The sequence below is a fragment of the Pituophis catenifer genome, unplaced genomic scaffold (assembly GCF_029215685.1).
Source record: "Pituophis catenifer annectens isolate HBS135680 unplaced genomic scaffold, rPitCat1.0.hap2 SCAF_7, whole genome shotgun sequence".
In the NCBI taxonomy this organism is placed as follows: Eukaryota; Metazoa; Chordata; class Lepidosauria; order Squamata; family Colubridae; genus Pituophis; species Pituophis catenifer.
Window position 1 is genome coordinate 9,779,234 of NW_027256887.1, and position 18,557 is coordinate 9,797,790.

General features: G+C 43.5%; 1 protein-coding gene across 2 annotated transcripts in view; it reads left to right on the forward strand.

Annotated features, from left to right (window-relative positions):
* DUSP16 (dual specificity phosphatase 16) overlaps positions 1–18,114 on the forward strand; it is a 67,063-nt gene extending 48,949 nt beyond the window's left edge. For both annotated transcript variants that reach the window (XM_070946689.1, XM_070946690.1), the window contains exons 4-7: positions 9,707–9,870; positions 10,885–11,044; positions 13,664–13,787; positions 16,720–18,114. In XM_070946689.1, the coding sequence (XP_070802790.1) occupies positions 9,707–9,870; positions 10,885–11,044; positions 13,664–13,787; positions 16,720–17,887 (1,616 nt within the window). In that variant the 3' untranslated portion in view covers positions 17,888–18,114. The remainder of the gene's footprint in view (positions 1–9,706; positions 9,871–10,884; positions 11,045–13,663; positions 13,788–16,719) is intronic.
* Positions 18,115–18,557: the final 443 nt, after the last annotated feature.

Below are 18,557 nucleotides of genomic sequence, written 5' to 3' on the forward strand. Positions count from 1 at the left end.
ATTTGTGTATATTTCGTTTTTCCTACGTGTTCCACTTTTCTTCTTTATACTGTAACTGCTCTTCTAATAGCAAATCCTTCATAAAAGTTATTGCATCATATTTTTGATTAAATTATCTTTCCACTGATATATAATTTTATGGTACTACTCCCAAAAAACGTGGTGTTATTAGCTAGTTTTTAGAAAATACATTTTTCCCCAAAAGGTTTCCACAATTTTGGCCACTACTGTATGATTGAGGAGACATTAAGTTTTTGAGGATCTCCTTCTATACCATCCGTGACGATTTTAATACATGCAATCTTTTTCTCTTCTGAATCTTTATGAGCACGGATTTCTCTTCTCTCCGTTGGGAAGAGAACCTCAGCTCAGCCTGATTGAGAATATTACGGCTTGTGTCTCCATCTGTTTGTCTTGCCTTGTCTTAAGAGACTATGCTCTTGCTATTTGAGATAAGTTGTTTATGCATCTTGTACAATCCAGAGGTGGTGTTTCACATCATTTTACCACCGGTTTGCCACGCATAAAAAATGTGAGCTTGCGTCTTCCGTGCAGGCGTGCGGACGTCCGTGCATGCGCTTTGCTCACATGTGCAGCTTGCACACATGCGCACGGTGTAGAAAACATGGCTAAGTAGCATGGCATAGCACCAGGGTTGGGGGGGCGAGGGCGGGCCCACTTACAGGTCGCCACTACTAGTCCGCAGGTCACCACTACCAGTTCACACGAACCGGCTGAATATCACCACTGCTATAATCCCAAAAAAGAGCTCTTTGTCTGAAAAATCATATGCGGAGTAAACATTAATTGGAAAATATCAACATTCTCTTATATGTCCATTGCATCTGGGCATCCATATGATTTCTTCCAGCCTATCAAATAGAATTTGGCATTCTTGGGAACTGACATTTAATTACTGTTTATAATGTCATTTCCCTTTGTTGATACTATTCACTGCTATTTTCAAGATCACTGTTTTGGTTAAGAAGAGCCTCCGTTCTTCTGGTGGGCAGTAAGACTGACATCAGAAGGTTTAGGAAAATGCAATGGTTTCACACGCGATTCTCAATATTGTTTTCATGTGAATTCTTCTTGGCTTGCTCTGAGTTAGTTTCCATTCCTTCCAAGTTCTAAGGAATTTAGCGGTATCTGGTCCTATTTTGCTTGCGTCTCTTAACAGTTTCGAAACCCCTGTTCTGTCTTGACATCTCAGTTTTTTAAGATTTAAGCCAATCCATTGTAGTACGTTAGTAGCCAAGGGTTGGTTATAGATTGAGATCACCATCTGGGCAAGAAGAGAGAAATATTTAGCCATCCAACCGGGTACCTTCGAGACCGTCTTCTGCCACCAATAGCCTCCCACCGACCAGTCCGCTCCCACAGAGAGGGTCTCCTCAGGGTGCCATCAGCCAAGTTATGTCGGCTGGCGACACCAAGGGGGAGGGCCTTCTCTGTGGGAGCCCCAGCCCTGTGGAATGAACTGCCCCCGGAAATACGCAAGATCTCCGACCTCCGGGTGTTTCGTTGCGCATTGAAGACCCTGTTGTTCCGCCAGGCCGGGCTATCGACTTAATAATTTTAAATTGGGGTATTTTAAATTTTTGGGGTTTTAAATCGGCCAAATTTATTTAATTATTTTAATTTTTAATTATTGTTGTGTCTTGTGTTTTTAAATTGGCTGTACACCGCCCTGAGTCCTTCGGGAGAAGGGCGGTATAAAAATAAAATTATTATTATTAAATTATTATTATTATTATTATGTTACTACTGGTTCACTCCGCGTGAGCATGCTCACTTCATTCGCTTCGTGTGCACACCTGCCTTCTGCACATGTACTTTGCTTGCGCACACGCCTTCCATGCATGCGCCCAGCCTCAAAAATATGCCTAAATGGGATGGCATAGAGCCGGGGCGATTTCCGCTACCAGTTCAGGCGAACCGATCTGAACCGGTTGAATACCACCTCTGTAACAAAATTTAAAAAAAACCCACCCTATCGAAGCAGAAATACTTATCGGGAAAAGTTCAGAGCTCTCTCAAAGAAGGCCTGGTCTACCTTCATTTCTAAATCATTGGATTGGATTGGATTAAGATTAGGATTATTGCTAATCTCCTATTTGGAGCCTTTGTAAACCACCTTACCTGAGCTTCTCCTGCCTAAATATTTCAGCTTCTGTGGGCTTCTTTTTTTTTTTTTAAGTTTTGTTATCCATTTGAAACACTTCGATCCACACCAAACATCTGCTGGCTTCTCCTTCTGGACAGCAAGATCTGGAAACTATGCGAATGGCATCCGCGATCTGACTGTGGCGTAATTTGGAAGAGTTTTGCAAAAATAAAGCCGTTGAAACTGAATGCTCCAAGATGTATCACAAGTGTTTTCGATCTGGGGAGACATCTCTTTGTTTTGGTTGGGGTGGGAGATGACTGGAACTGCTTCTAAAAATTCAAAACATCTGTGCGTAGTAGCCGGAGCAAATGACGATGATTATTTATTCTCTACCATTGAAATCTCTTTCTCTGTGACTTGTTTATATCTTTCATGGGTAATGATCAAGTTATCCACTTCAGAAATGAACTCTCTAATAGTTGGGATGAGTGTTTCATGCCAAGACGAGTTTCCACAAATTTTCGAATGTTTATTAATCTGAAAGTACCGGTATAACTAAAGTTTATTTTAAAATTGGCCAGTTGGTGACTGTAGAAATAATGTTTGAATCATGTTAGTAAGGATTGATTTTAATTTATTAGTGCAAATATAAATTCTTACTTCTGATATGATGTATGTGTGTGCCTGGGTAGGTGTGTGTGCGTTGCCCTAAATTCATCAGCTAGCTGAAAGGGAAGCAGTATGCTCCCTCCCATATTGGGGTAGACCAAGTGCTTCGACAGAAAAACATTTAATCTCTCCCTTGGTTCAAGCTGATAAAGGGAGGAGAACTTGTGGCTCAGAGGTTAATACAACTGCCTAATATGCTGGCAGCTCAAGTTCGAATCCGAGTAAGGGTACGGCTAGCTGATGAGAGCTAAATAGCTTGAAATAGATCTATACTAGTCTCCCTTTATTTCTTTATCAGCAAATATAAATTTGGTATAAAATGATTTGCTGTGAATGTGACTGCTTGAGGGCTCTTGGATTGGAGCTGAAAGGCAAAAGGGAAGCAGTACATATGTATGTATGTATGTATGTATATATATGCACATTGGGATTAATTGACTCTAGTTGAGTACAGATAGTCCTAGATTTATGACTATAATTCAGACCAGAATTTACATCACTAAGCAAAGCAGCTGTTTAGTGAGTCATGCTGATTTTATCACCTTTTCTGCCACAGATATTAAGCAAATCACTGCAGTTGTGAAGCGAATCATAAGATCGTTAAGCAAATCTGGTTTCTCCCCATTGACTTCACTTGTTGGAAGCCGGCTGGGAAAGTTGCAAATGTCAACATTCTTGGTGGACATAATAACTTAACTTTTAGCCACACCAGGAGCATCCATGGCGCGGAGGTCAAAAAAGTCAAGCGGGAGGCCACAACTGCGTGAAAGAAACCATGTTCCTCTATTATGTGCACCACGCACGCAATGCACATTAGAAAGGGGATAGAGCAGTGGTGTCAAACTCTGTTGTGGCCCGTCAGTGGCCTGTGCAGATTGTAGCTGATTCCAACAACAAGGAGGCTGGTGTGATGCTGCGTCAGCAGCCTGTGCAGCTGGCGCTCGAGTCAGACAATGAGGAGGCTGGAAAAGATGTGGTGCCAGAGGCGGGGTTCAGCCAGGGCCTTCAGAAGCTCCTTTAAGTGAAGAGGACAAAGAGGAGGAGCCCCTTCTTGATGCACGGGCGTGCAGAGCTGCGAAAAGGCAGGAGTGGCTCCTCAGGAAGAGGTCTCCTCGAAAGTAAGGCTTGGGGCTAATTGGCCACTCCCTTAGCCTATTTAAGAAGGAACACCGCTTGCAACAAGCTGTAGAGAACAACTTTAGTTCACTCTTCTTCGTGTCTGCAGAATTGCTTCTGGGCTTTCTGCCAACTCTAGTAAGACTGTGATTACCTTATCTTAGAATTCTGGTAGGCTGTTAAGACAGTTCATTAACAGCCTTTGAATGATAAAGACTAAGTTATTTGAGTAAAATAAGCTTTGTATAGAGTTTGTGTGTGCTGCGTTCTTTGGGGTCCGTAGCTGGGGCAGAACAAACTCAAGGCCCGGGGGGCGGATCCGGCCCACAGGGTGCTTAGATCTGGCCATTAGGGCTGCCCTGGAAACAGTGAAGGACTGGCCCGCGGTGCCTCTGCCAGTGAAAACGGAGCTTGGGAGGGCCACTGGCGGCCCTCCCGAGCTCCGTTTTCACTGGTAGACGGTTGCAGGAGGCCATCACAGCTGAAAACGGAGCTCGGGAGCCCGTTTTCACTGGCAACATGCTTGAGCCACCACAGGCACCCCCAACACAAGTGATGTCGAGCTGGCAACTCCCACCCTGGCCCCCCGAGGTCAAACATAAACCTGATGTTGCCCTCAATGAAATAGAGTTTGACACCCCTGGGATAGAGCTTCAGTTCCATAGTCACGGCTCCTATCCCTGGAAACAGAATAAACCAGGGGTGAAATCCAACAGGTTCTGACAGGTTCTGACAGGTTCTGGAGAACCGGTAGTGGAAATTTTGAGCAGTTCGGAGAACCAACAAATACCACCTCTGTCTGGCCCCAGAGTGGGGTGGGAATGGAGATTTTGCAAAATCCTTCTCTCAGGAGTGGGGAGGGAATGGGGATCCTTCCCCTGCCATGCTCACCAAGCCCCACCACAGAACCGGTAGTAAAAAAATTTGGATTTCACCACTGGAATAAACCCAGAAATTATCATTTTAGCTGAACACGCAAGTAACCTAGATTTTAAATTTCTTAAGGGTATGGTGAGCCACAACTGTCATATATAGATCTCCCTTTCTCAACCTTGACAATTTTAAGCTGTGTGGACCTCAACTCCCAGCACTAAAGTTGCCAACATTGAGAAACGTTGATGTAGAATCTCAGCCTTGGCTGCGCTCCTCAAGTTGGGGGAACAGACCAAGAACATCTCAACGAATGCCAAGATTTTCGGCGGAGTTGTTCCTTTATCCCAGAGGTCTTCAAACTTGGCAGCTTTTAAGACTTGTGGACTTCAACTCCCAGAATTCTCCAGCCAGCTTTGCTGCTTTATCCCCAAATGGGGGATAGTTACACAATCAAGATCTGGAGAAAGGTCAACCAGAGAGATTCTGGTTGTTTATTTATGGTTGGGCTAAAAAACCCCCAAAAAACTCTAGTTTTTTGCTTAACTAATGGTTGCAGTGAGTGGTTTAGGGGGCAGAAAAGGAGAAAAAAAAAGGTGAAAACTGATGTAAATATGAACTCTTCTTTTTTCTCCCATGCTATTCTTAAGAGATAACTCTTGTCCGTTCTGTAATGTTGAGAATTCCTTGAAGGAAAACCCAACGGATCTTGAACTTGGACTTGCCCTAGTCAGAGGAAAATCTTGGGCGTTAAACAGAGTAAAATATCGAAACCTTCTCCCCAGTTTTTCTCCCCATTCTCAACAGCCAGATCATTAAATACTTGGAAAGCCCGCAAGCTTAGATTGTGTGTTACAGGAGGTGTTTGGTTTCTGAAAAACCAAACAAAAGCCATTGGAGTTTTCTTCACCACAAATGGCTTTTGGCGCCTTGAGTTGGTTTCGTGAAACACCCCTCCGAGAATTGCAGCCACAAGTAATAAACCAGACAAGCCAGCACTGGAAACGCTGCACGCTGTATTAACACGGGGAAATATCCAGAAACCCCCAGCTAAATAAAACAGCTGGAAGTCGGTTAGTGTCAGACTAAAGACCCACGGATTAAAAAAAAAAAATAAGCTCTTGTTTTTGCAAACTGATAAAGAGAACGGGAGGATATTCTTGAACCTCCCAAGTTTAGATGTCTTCTACAACAAAATGCTAAGAAATAGTTTGACAAAACGGACATTTTCAGCTGTGCTGCGATGTTCGTTAACATTATCTTGATGAGAAAATATCTACAATAAAGTATAATTGTCCAGGGCATCCGCTGCGATTTAAATGTTGACATTTCCTTCTGCAAAATTCAACTCTCCTATAAGTTAAATTCAGATTTTGAATACTTCACGATCATAACTGCGTGGTTTCGTTGTGTCGTTTAGTAAATATTAATTTCTATATAAAAAAACTTACCACTACCAGAACTAACTAATGGGACCGTGATATAGGATAGGATAGGATAGGATAGGATAGGATAGGATAGGATAGGATAGGATAGGATAGAATAGAATAGAATAGAATAGAATAGAATAGAATAGAATAGAATAGAATAGAATAGAATAGAATAGAATAGAATAGAATTCTGTATTGGCCAAGTGTGATTGGACACACAAGGAATTTGCCTTTGGTGCATATGATCTCAGTGTACATAAAAGAAAAGATACATTCGTCAAGAATCATAAGGTACACAACTTAATGAGAGTCATAGGGAACAAATAAGCAATCAATATTGGTTACTATTCTATGCCTGCTAATGATTTCTGTATGATAAAATATGAAAAAGGCAAGAAACCAACAAATGCTTGCTATATATGGTAATAATTAATTTTTTTAAAAAAAATCTATGCTACCCACTTTAATTACTAGGTTAATTGGTAGACAAGAGGCAATAAACAAGATAGATGTCTGAAAAAGTAGAAAGAAGTGTGGGTGAATGAGTGGTAGCTAAGTGAGAGAATTTCTACACCTGTAATTCTAAACAGGGTTTATTTATTTAAAACATTCCTATGCTTCTTAAAAGGGATGTGGTGGCTCAGTGGTTAAGACACTGAGCTTGTCGATCGAAAGGTCGGCAGTTCAGTGGTTCGAATCCCTAGTGCCACATAATGGGGTGACCTCCTGTTACTTATCCCAGCTTCTGCCAACCTAGCAGTTCGAAAGCACGTTAAAAAAATGCAAGTAGAAAAATAGGGACCACCTTTGGTGGGAAGGTAACAGCGTTCTGTTTAGCCATGTCGGCCACATGACCACAGAGGCATCTTCGAACAGCGCTGGCTCTTCGGCTTTGAAACTGAGATGAGCACCGCCCCCTAAAGTCGGGAATGACTAGCATATATGTGCGAGGGGAACCTTTACCTTTACCTTATGCTTCTTATGCCAAAGATGAGTCCAGTAATTAGGGGAAGTTGCAGAAGCCACCAGTGTCCATCGGATATCTGAATGGCTTCTGTGATCATCGGTGCTCCTTCTGTAGACTTAGTGAGGAGGATAGGAATATCTCCTAGCCAACTAGAGTACCATGATTTTCCATCGTGAGCAAACTCAGCCAAAATATTTTGAAATGTTGGTCATTACGTCAGGCACATTTAGGGTGGGTGTTTCTTAATGACTCTCCATGGCTCTGTCATCTTCCAGTCTTTTCCTTGTTGCGTGGGTGGCAGCTCTGATGAGCACACACTGAGTCCGCGGAGGGCTCTAATTAGGCAAACCACAAGAAACTGGATTGCAGCCACACCATGGTAGATAGTAGTATCTATCCATGCGTACCAGAGATGGTATTCACCAGGTTCTGGCCAGTTCTGGAGAACTGGTAGCGGAAATTTTGAGTAGTTTGGAGAACCGGTAAATACCACCTTTGACTGGCCCTGCCCCCATCTATTCTCTGCCTCCCAAGTCCCCGCTGATTGGGAGGAAATGGAGATTTTACAGTATCCTTCCCTGCCATGCCCACCAAGCCACGCCCACCAAGCCACACCCACAGAACCGGTAGTAAAAAAATTTGAATCCCACCACTGATGCCTACCATATCAGTAAACTGAAAGGGGGAAAATATTGTTTTAGTTGTTCCACCCTTCTTCACTTGACGTACATCATTTCATCAATAATGTTTATTACTTAAGTTCTTGTAAGGTCATGTTTGTTTCAACAGTGATAGTACATTCCCAGATTGTTTTCAATTTTTCCAAGCAGTGGGAAGGTCTCTTGCCTTGACTTCATATGTTCCAGATATGTAAAATTGAGTTTTGTTTTGATGCTTCTGGTGAGCTATCTACATTTCTTTTATTGTCTATTATTTGTTCTTGTTCAGTTTAATGTGTTCTCAGCACTGTAAAGCAGTATATAAGTGCTATTGCTATTGCATATCAAAAACAGAATAGAATAGAATAGAATAGAATAGAATAGAATAGAATAGAATAGAATAGAATAGAATAGAATAGAATAGAATAGAATAGAATTCTTTAATGGCCAAGTGTGATTGGACACACAAGGAATTTGTCTTGGTGCATACGCTCTCGGTGTACATAAAAGAAAAGATATATTCATCAAGAATCATAAGGTACAACACTTAATGATAGTCCTAGGGAAACAGTCAATATAAATCATAAGGATATAAGCAACAAAGTTACAGTCATACAGTCATAAGTGGGAGGAGATGGGTGATGGGAACGATGAGAAGATTAATAGTAATAGTAATGCAGACTTAGTGAATAGTTTGACAGTGTTGAGGGAATTATTTGTTTAGCAGAGTGATGGCGTTCGGGAAAAAACTGTTCTTGACTTGTTGTCTTGGTGTGCAGAGATCTATAGTGTCGTTTTGAGGGTAGGAGTTGAAACAGTTTATGTCCATGCGATGCGAGGGGTCTGTAGATATTTTTACAGTCCTCTTTTTGACTCGTGCAGTATACAGGTCCTGGATGGAAGGCAGGTTGGTAGCAATTATTTTTTCTGCAGTTCTAATGTTGCACAGTTGTAAAGAATTTGGGAAGCTGATTGTTGAGAGACAAACTGTCAAAAGGAGGAGAGAACCAAAGTCTCTTTTGAATTGTGTGACGCCGTGAATTTTGTAGTTAGAGGGACTTTTCAAGAGGTTCTTGGTGAAAGTAGCAAGGGCTTCCATTTGTGTTTGGGGGAGATTTTGCTCTTTCTTGATGCAGAAGTGATTCTCTGGGGAACGTATCCTATATATTTCACTTTTTCAGCTGCACTGAAGATAAAAGCAAAAAAAAAAAAAAAGTGTTGGAGAACACTGAAGCCACATTGAATTTAGAATAGAATAGAATAGAATAGAATAGAATAGAATAGAATAGAATAGAATAGAATAGAATAGAATAGAAATAGAATAACAGAGTTGGAAGGGACCTTGGAGGTCTTCTAGTCCAACCCCCTGCTTAGGCAAGAAACTCTACACCACTTCAGACAAATGGTTATCCAACATCTTCTTAAAAACTTCCAGTGTTGGAGCATTGACAACTTCTGGAGGCAAGTTGTTCCACTGATTAATTGTTCTCACTGTCAGGAAATTTCTCCTTAGTTCTAGGTTGCTTCTCTCCTTGATTAGTTTCCACCCATTGCTTCTTGTCCTGCCCTCAGGTGCTTTGGAGAATAGCTTAACTCCCTCTTCTTTGTGGCAGCCCCTGAGATATTGGAAGATTGCTATCATGTCTCTCCTAGTTCTTCTCTTCATTAAATGAGACATACCCAGTTCCTGCAACCGTTCTTCATATGTTTTAGCCTCCAGTCCCCTAATCAACTTTGTTGCTCTTCTTTGCACTCTTTCTAGGGTCTCCAAATCTTTTTTACATCATGGCGATTATATTAGCAAATTAGGAAAGTGATTTGAGGTGGATGTTGCTGTTATTATTTGAAACGAAAATTAGAAACCTGCACACTTTCTTTCATTCAGGTGGATTTGCTGAATTTTCCAACTGCTTCCCTGGCCTTTGCGAAGGAAAATCTATCCTGGTGCCTTCCTGCATTTCTCAGCCTTGCTTGCCGGTTTCTAACACGGGCCCCACCCGGATTCTCCCCCACCTGTATCTGGGGTGCCAAAGAGACGTCCTCAACAAGGTAGGTAGGAAATGGGATTGGGGGATGGGGTGGAGATCACGGGGCACGTGAGCCCCATAGCAAACATGGCAGGGCAGGGCTTCCTAAGCGCTCTAAACGCTGCGTAAATTGAGGCCATCCTTGATTATCCTTGATTATAGATCAGGGGTGTCAAACTGGATTTCTCCGAGGGCCGGATCAGCATTGTAGTTCTCCTCCATGGGATGGTGGAGGAGGGGGAGGAGATGAGATGTTGCCTCCTGCAGCACACTGCTGGCCAAAATGGGGCATGGGGGGGGCACATGCTCCGTTTTCAGCCTGGATGGCCTCCTGCAGCACTATGTCGGCCAAAACGAGGCACGGAGGACTGCATGTGGGGTTTGACTGCTTAGAGGCACCGCGGGCCAGTCATTTGCTATTTCCACGCCGGCCCCGTGGGCCACATTTAAGCACCCCGTGGGTCGGATCCAGCCCGTGGGCCTTGAGTTTAACACCCCTGTTATAGATAATGAAAGCTCAAAGAAGGGATACAGCACTGGCTGTATCCAAGTAGAATGCGTTGCCCCACTCACTCGAGTAGGGTGAACACACTTTGGATGGTAACAGTGTAATCTTGTAGGATCTGCTAATCTGCTAAAGTGAGGCCTGACCTTAGAGTTATCTCCCCCTACTCTTCCCATGTTCACTTGGCCCCAACTCAGGTGGTCTTTTTGGAAGGCTTTAAGAAGGGGGCAGTTTCTCCAAGCAGGAGAATAGGGATGTGAGCCACGTGGAAATCAAAGAGCCGCGGTGGCGCAGTGGTTAGAGTGCAGTACTGCAGGCTATTTCTGCTGATTGCTGGTTGCCAGCAATTTGGCAATTCAAGTCCCACCAGCTTTCCATCCTTCCGAGGTGGGTAAAATGAGGACCCAGATTGTTGGTGGGGCAATAGGCTGACTCTATAAACCGCTTAGAGAGGGCTGTAAAAGCACTGTGAAGTGGTGTATACAAGTCTTAAGTGCTATTGCTATTTATAAATACGACTTCTTTTCACAGGAGCTAATGCAACAGAATGAGATTGGCTATGTGTTAAACGCCAGCAATACATGTCCCAAACCTGACTTCATCCCAGAGTCCCACTTCTTAAGGGTGCCGGTGAATGACAGCTTCTGTGAGAAGATCTTTCCTTGGCTGGACAAGTCCGTGGACTTCATAGGTAAAAAAGGTTTGAGTTAACCAGGGGTTTCTTTACGATTCCAGGAATGCATTTCCATCCACTGTTTTCGGGTAAGTTTCTAGGTATTGAGAAAGGGCTTCCACCTGAGCAGCAGCAGAAACATTCAGGGAGGGTCAAAAGTCAAGGATTGCAACTACATAACCAAAACCACAACTCATTTTTTAAGGGTGTGAATTGGGCAGTTGTAGCTGCCATCTTGATTTTCTGTGTTCTGACCTAGGCTTCCTTAGAAAGCATAAAGCACAATCTTAGTCCCAGAAAACCTCTTTTATTCATTTGGCTGTGAATTATTGTCATTCCCAGTCCAAAAGGCTTCACAAACAGTCTTTCAGGAGAATGTTTATAAACACCCACCTTATCTCCCTTGGAATGCTGCCAGAGAACTAATTGCCAAACGCAGGACAAGGCCAAACTTAGCACAGAGTCAAACAGAACTTTCCAAGGCTTGAACCAACCAGATGGACTAATTGCTTCCTGCAAAAGCTCACATCCCGTTCGCTCCTTTTATATCATATGGGAGGGGCCAATCATCTCCAAGCCTTACTCCCAAGTGGACCCTGTTTTCTTAATTGTTCTTCTCTTCTGGCAGCTCTGCGCATGCGCACACTGGGAACAGGCTCACGCTGTTCTTCTGCCTCGCTGATGTCAGACTCTGGAAGCTCCAGAGGCAGCAAAGAACTACCAGATGGCCTTGGCCCCCTCTCTGCCTCCGACTCAGAGCCCTCGTCCGCGCCTTCCCCAGACTCCAGGACTGGCCCACATTCCTCCCCAACCTCCTCACTGTCAGAATCTGCTGCCAGCTCTGCTGGCGGGCCACAACATTCTGATTCCCTCCTGCAGATGCCCCTAGGGTAGCAGAGAAGCAAGCATGTCACAATTATTAAGGATTGAAGTACACAGGAGTGTGGAGTGGCACCCTGGTTGCCAATTAATACTGCCTTTCCCATATGTCTGCTTTCCATAAATGCTGAGTTGACACACGATCATGGGAAAAAACATGCTTGGTTTTTAGGAGTGCCATGGATTACTTTTTGAACATGATATGTTCCTTCTTCTCCAATTTCAGCTATTTTTCTCAGGGATGTTTTTATAGCCAATTTGTTAAAGTGTTATAGAAGAAGGAGCATAAGGGTGTCAACTACCTTGATTTTTTTGTACCACACCCTGCAAATACTCCTGGATATATAGGAGATTCAGACTAAACCAGGGGTCGGCAACCTTAAACACTCAAAGAGCCACAAAGGTCCTAACCGGAAGCCCCCGTTCAATTCTGGAGCTGACCGGAAGTCAGGTTCCCCCACCATAGAGTCTCCTCCTAGCCCGGCGTCCTTTTTCCTCTGCTGACCAGAAGTCTGGTTCTCCCACCATAGTGTTTCCTCCTAGCATGGCGTCCTTTTTCCTCTGCCTGTCCTAACCAAAAGTCCTATCAATTGTGGAGCCGACCAGCGACAGGGAGCCGCAGCAGAGGGATGAATAGAGCCACATGCGGCTCCAGAGCTGCAGGTTGCTGACCCTTGGTCTAGACTGACTGTGTTCCCATCATCCCTCTGGAGAGAGATTTGCTGAGACTTTGAGGCTTGAGATGGTTAAATTTGGGGTGAAGCACAAAGAATACGTCCAGGCTGCTATGTTCTTGATGACGTTTCTGTCTAAAATGATAAGTATGTTGCCTTATATAACCTCTACAGTGAAAGTATGCAGGTAGCCCTATATACATAAACAAGTCATTTGTAAATGGTTGCAGGAACCGGGGTATGTCAACTCTAACAAAGAGAAGGACTAGGGGTGACAAAGCAGTCTCAAATATATAATTTGAGGGGCTCCACAGAGAAGAGGGGGGTCAGCCTATTCTCCAAAGCACTTGAAGGCAGGACAAGAAGCAACAAATGGAAGATCATTAAAGAGAGAAGCAACCTAGAACTAAGGACAAATTTCCTGACAGTGAGAACAATTAATCAGTGGAATGGCTTGACTTCAGAAGTTATGGGTGCTCCGTCACTAGAGGCTTTTAAGAATTGGACATCCAGCGGGTTGGACTAGAAGACCTCTAAGGTCCCTTCCAACTCTTATTATTTTGTATTCTGTTTTACAAAGCTATTAGCTGCAGAGGAAACGGGTGAGTAAGAAGGGCTAGCCAATCATTCACTATTCCCAAGAGCCTGAATTAGCTTTCTGTACAGTATTGTACGTAACCTTTAATCACTGCCTGTGTTAATTTCCCCTTTTGTTTTCACCTCCCCAATTTTTGCTCCTTTACCGAAAGCTCTGGGGGAAGAAAAAAAAAAAACTTCTGCACTTACATTTGATCTTGCAAATTGGACCTGGAGCCCAAGTGTCCATATGCAGCTCAGCCCCGGTGGACAATAATTCATAATAATATAGACATTTTAAACACATCCAAGATGCAACTGACCCTAACGGTTGACATTAAAATACAGTTGTTTTAAGTGCAGCGTTTCAATCGATAAAATAATCCATTTATCGACTTCCCCCACCAACAAGGATGAGCCTGATTATTTTACATGCAGAAGAACTTCTGATTTTCCTTCTTTTTAGAGCACCCCGAGATTGATTTTTGTTTCTCTTTGCTTGCCGCAGAAAAAGCCAAAGCTTCAAACGGTTGTGTCTTAGTCCACTGTTTAGCCGGAATATCCCGCTCAGCCACAATTGCCATTGCCTATATCATGAAAAGGATGGATATGTCTTTAGATGAGGCTTACAGGTAAGGAAGGGGAAGAATTCTTTTCAGCCTGACGAAACTCAAACCGGGGAGGTTGGGACTTAACTATTTCCAGCATCATGGTTGGAAAAATGGCTTCCATGGGGTCAGTTGGAGACCACATACTGATATGATAGAAACAGGATCTCCGTTTCTCATTCATTAAGAGTGGTATGATCTTGAATCTCCAGCTTTCCTATGAACCTCTGGTGGATTGCATTTCTGATTTACCTACCTTAAAGGTTCCCCTCGCAGATAGGTGCTAGTCGTTTCCGACTCTAGGGGGCGGTGCTCATCTCTGTTTCTAAGCCGAAGAGCCAGCGCTGTCCGGAGACGTCTCCGTGGTCATGTGACTGGCATGACTCAACGCCAAAGGCGCACGGAACGCTGGTACCTTCCCACCAAAGGTGGTCCCTATTTTTCTACCTGCATTTTTTTACGTGCTTTCGAACTGCTAGGTTGGCAGAAGCTGGGACAAGTAACGGGAGCTCACTCTTTTACGCAGCACTAGGGATTTGAACCGCTGAACTGCCGACCTTTCGATCGACAAGCTCAGCATCTTAGCCACTGAGCCACTGCGTCCCCTTTTATCTACCTTACTATGTCACTATTTATTGTGCATGACTGATAACCAATGGCTTAGTGACTCAGTTATGACAGACCCACAAAAAGATTCTTATGACCCAGATTCAAAGTTCCAATGGCTGCCCCACCCCCACCCCCAGTGATCACATGATCACATATTGGGCATCTGGCCTGCATTTATGGCTGTTTGCAGCATCCCACGGTCCCATTGTTATTATTATTTTGCTGGAAGTGAGGTTTACTAATGTCAGCGCCCATTGCAGAGAACAGGTTCTTTTAACGACCATGATATTCACTTAACGACTGGTGTCATGAAATCAGATCAGTCACATGATCACTCGCTTAACAATCAGCACAACTTACAACTGGAAATTCTGGGCTCAGTTATGCTCATACATTGAGGAGTACCCGTATCCCACTGCAATCCAGTTGAATTTGTTTGGCTTACGTGAACGAAAGCTGTTGAAAACATCCATGGCACCATTTATAAATGTAACATCAATTTTAATAGCCGAGGTGGCGCAGTGGTTAGAGTGCAGCACTGCAGGCTACTTCAGCTGACTGCTAGCTGCAGTTCAGCAGTTCAAATCTCACCAGGCTCAAGGTTGACTCAGCCTTCCATCCTTCCGAGGTGGGTAAAATGAGGACCCAGATTGTTGGAGGCAATATGCTGACTGTAAACCGCTTAGAGAGGGCTGTAAAAGCACTGTGAAGCGGTATATAAGTCTAAGTGTTATTATTATTATTATTATTAATAGCACTAAAAATAACAACTTGTGGGAAAAATCCAAGAAAAAAAATTCTCTCTTCACAGCTTAAATTATTCTCTGGAACAATTCGGTCCTTTAACATCTTCTACTGATTACAGAAAGACTATAGTCTTTTTTCCCGCCAACAATTCATCTTTCAAACGTTAGAGTAGTTTTGGATTCTGTAAGAAGATGGCAATGGAAGCACATTAAGAGAACAATCTCAATCTGAAATTCAAGATTGCTTTCCTGTTGGGTAGAGAGCTGCCTCTCTTTAAAAACCAAACCAAACCATGCTGACTGGAGACAAAATTTAACCAGCTGTGTATTTGTTTCTGGTTTTAATAAAGCGTACAGTATTTCTGCCCAGACTATATATAGTGTAATACATTTGGATTTTTAGAATCAAGGAGCCAGACTTCCCTTTTCTGCAGTAATTCCTCATCCTTCTTGGGTCATTGGTATGCACATAAAGTTTGTAAAATCAATGATCTGTTATGCCATAATGATATGTGGTAATTCCCAATGCACACCAGTAGAAAAGGGTGAATGGATTTAGGTAGGTAGATAGGAATAGATTAGAGATAGATAGATAGATAGATAGATAGATAGATAGATAGATAGATAGATAGATAGATGATAGATAGATAGGATAGATAGATATAGATAGATAATAGATAGATATAATTAGATAGCTAGATGATAGCTAGCGGCAGGCAGGCAGGCAGGCAGACGATAGATAATAGATGATAGATATAATTAGATAGATAGATAGATAGATAGATAGATAGATAGATAGATAGATAGATACCCTGTTTTCCCCAAAATAAGACATCCCCTGATAATAAGCCCAATCAGACTTTTGAGCGCATGGTAATATGGCTAAGCGCTTATTTCAGGGTTCAAAAAAATATAAGACAGGGTCTTATTTTCGGGGAAACACGGTAGATAGATAGATAGATAGATAGATAGATAGATAGATAGATAGATAGATAGAGATAGATGATAGACAAATAGATAGACAGATACAGACAATAGATAGATAATAGATGCTAGACATATAATTAGTGACAGAGACAGACAGAAGATAGGTAGATGATAGATATAATTAGATATAGATGAGATAGTTAGACAGACATAATAGACAGACAGATATAATTAGATGACAGACAGATAGATAAACATAGATGATAGACAGATAAGATATATAGATTCATAGGGATGATAGAGATATAGACAATAGAGAAAGATGGATTGATACAGGTAGGTAGGTAGATAGATGATAGACTGGGGTATATGCTAAATGATTCATAAAAGAGTGATTTCAAGGAAGGTTTGCCATGAGAACGGAGCAAAGAGCCATGCATGGAATTGCCAGATCATTATTTAAGGGAGCAGAACATATGTGGCCGGTCAAAGGTGACTTTGCTATAATCCAAGAGGGGTGTGTACTTTGCACAACAACGGGTGACCTTAATTTACCTTGGAAAGTAACGCTTTACAACCTCAGCAAATATTTTGTACTTGCACAACTCAAGCCTTTGAGAGTTCAAGGTCAATTGGCTGAATTCTCCCCTTTTCGTTTTGAAATCCCATTTTAGGTTTGTGAAAGAGAAGAGGCCAACCATTTCTCCTAACTTCAACTTTCTCGGTCAGCTTCTGGACTTTGAAAAGAAGATCAAGAACCAGGGAGGCCCCAGTGGACTCGTTAGCAAACTCAAGCTTTTGCATTTGGAAAACGGCAGCAACCACGGAGCAGGCGGTGGAGCCCTGTGGGCCTCTCCTCAGCTCTGTGCTTCCTCTACCTCAGAGAACGTGGAGCAGAAATCCCTGGAGCCAGGAAACCCACCAGCTCCCACTCTCCCACCGTCTGCGGAGGGCGGCTCCTTGGTGCAAAGCCGAACTGTCTTAAACGTCTCTTCCGATAAAGTCGAAGACAGCAACAAATTGAAGCGGTCGTTTTCCTTGGATATCAAGTCTGTCTCTTGCGCCGCCAGCAACGCTTGTCATACTGCTTCGGGACCAGGATATCCTTCTTTGGAAGACACCCTGGAGTTCTACAAGCATTCGGCCACTTTGGAAGCGGGCAGCAAATTGTGCCAGTTCTCTCCTGTCCAGGAGGTTTCAGAACAGACGCCCGAGGGCAGTCCCGATAAGGAACACACCAAGCTGCCGGAGAAGGCCCATCACCAGGGCTGGCAGCCGGACAGCCAGAACAAACGGCAGCATTTGGGAAGGACCACTTGCCCTGCTCAGAGGTCATCCCTGTACCCGTTGCATCGAAGCGGAAGCATGGAAGATAATTACAGAACCAACTTCGTCTTCGGCCTTTCGGCTAGTCAGCAACATCTGGCTAAGTCTGCAGCTGGGCTGGGTCTCAAAGGTTGGCATTCGGACATCTTATCTCCTCAAACTTCTGCAGCTTCCCTGACCGGCAGTTGGTATTTCACCGCTGATCCCTCCCATATTTATTCTGCTTCAGCCCTATACGGGAGGAGCGCCGCTTATTCGGCCTTCAGCTGCAGCCAGCTGCCCACGGGGTGCGAGCAGACGTACGGGGTCCGCAGGAGAGAGAAACATGGCGAGCGCGGCGACTCCCGGCGGAGCTGGCACGAGGAGAGCTCTTTTGAGAAGCAGTTCAAGCGGAGGAGTTGCCAGATGGAATTTGGGGAAAGTATCATGTCAGAGAACAGGTCCCGAGAGGAACTTGGGAAAATGGGAAGCCAATCTAGCTTTTCAGGCAGCATGGAGATTATTGAAGTATCTTGACTCTCTTCGATGATTTTTTTTCCCCTGCCCCCATTCCTTCTTTCCCAATTTTCTATAAAACGATTCCCTGTAAATCTGAAATTTCAGAATACTGTTCAGCTCCGGTATGGACAAAATTAACAAAACTGATTGCGTGTGCGTGCGCATGTGTGTGGCTTTTGTGTGTGCACGTGCACCCACAGAGGCCCCATGAGTGTATTCCAGAGGGATTAAATGGTAAATTTTAATTTTTGCAATGGACAATCAGCTCTTTTCTTGCCTTGCATGTTCTCATCACCTTAAGGGGGGGGGGGAGAAATGCAGCTGTTTTCCTAAATTTCCCTTAACAAATGAAGCAGTGACACACAAAGTTGCACGTCCTTATTGTCTTTAATCAGGGGTCTGCAACCTTAAACACTCAAAGAGCAATTTGGACCCATTTCCCACAAAAAAGAAAACACCGGGAGTCACAAAACCCTTCCCATGCTTACCTATTTCTTGAGCAGCCACAAAACTAGCGTATGTAGTTGAATTAAACGTTCTGTTTTCTTCTGAAACTTTACTTTTCTTGGATTTCTCCATGGTTGCCTACCGGGGCTGAAAAGCTCAATAAATCGCGTGCTGGAGGGTGTCGCACTTTGGCGGTTGTGATGCATATTTTGAGTGATAGGGAGCTGCAGCAGAGGGGTGA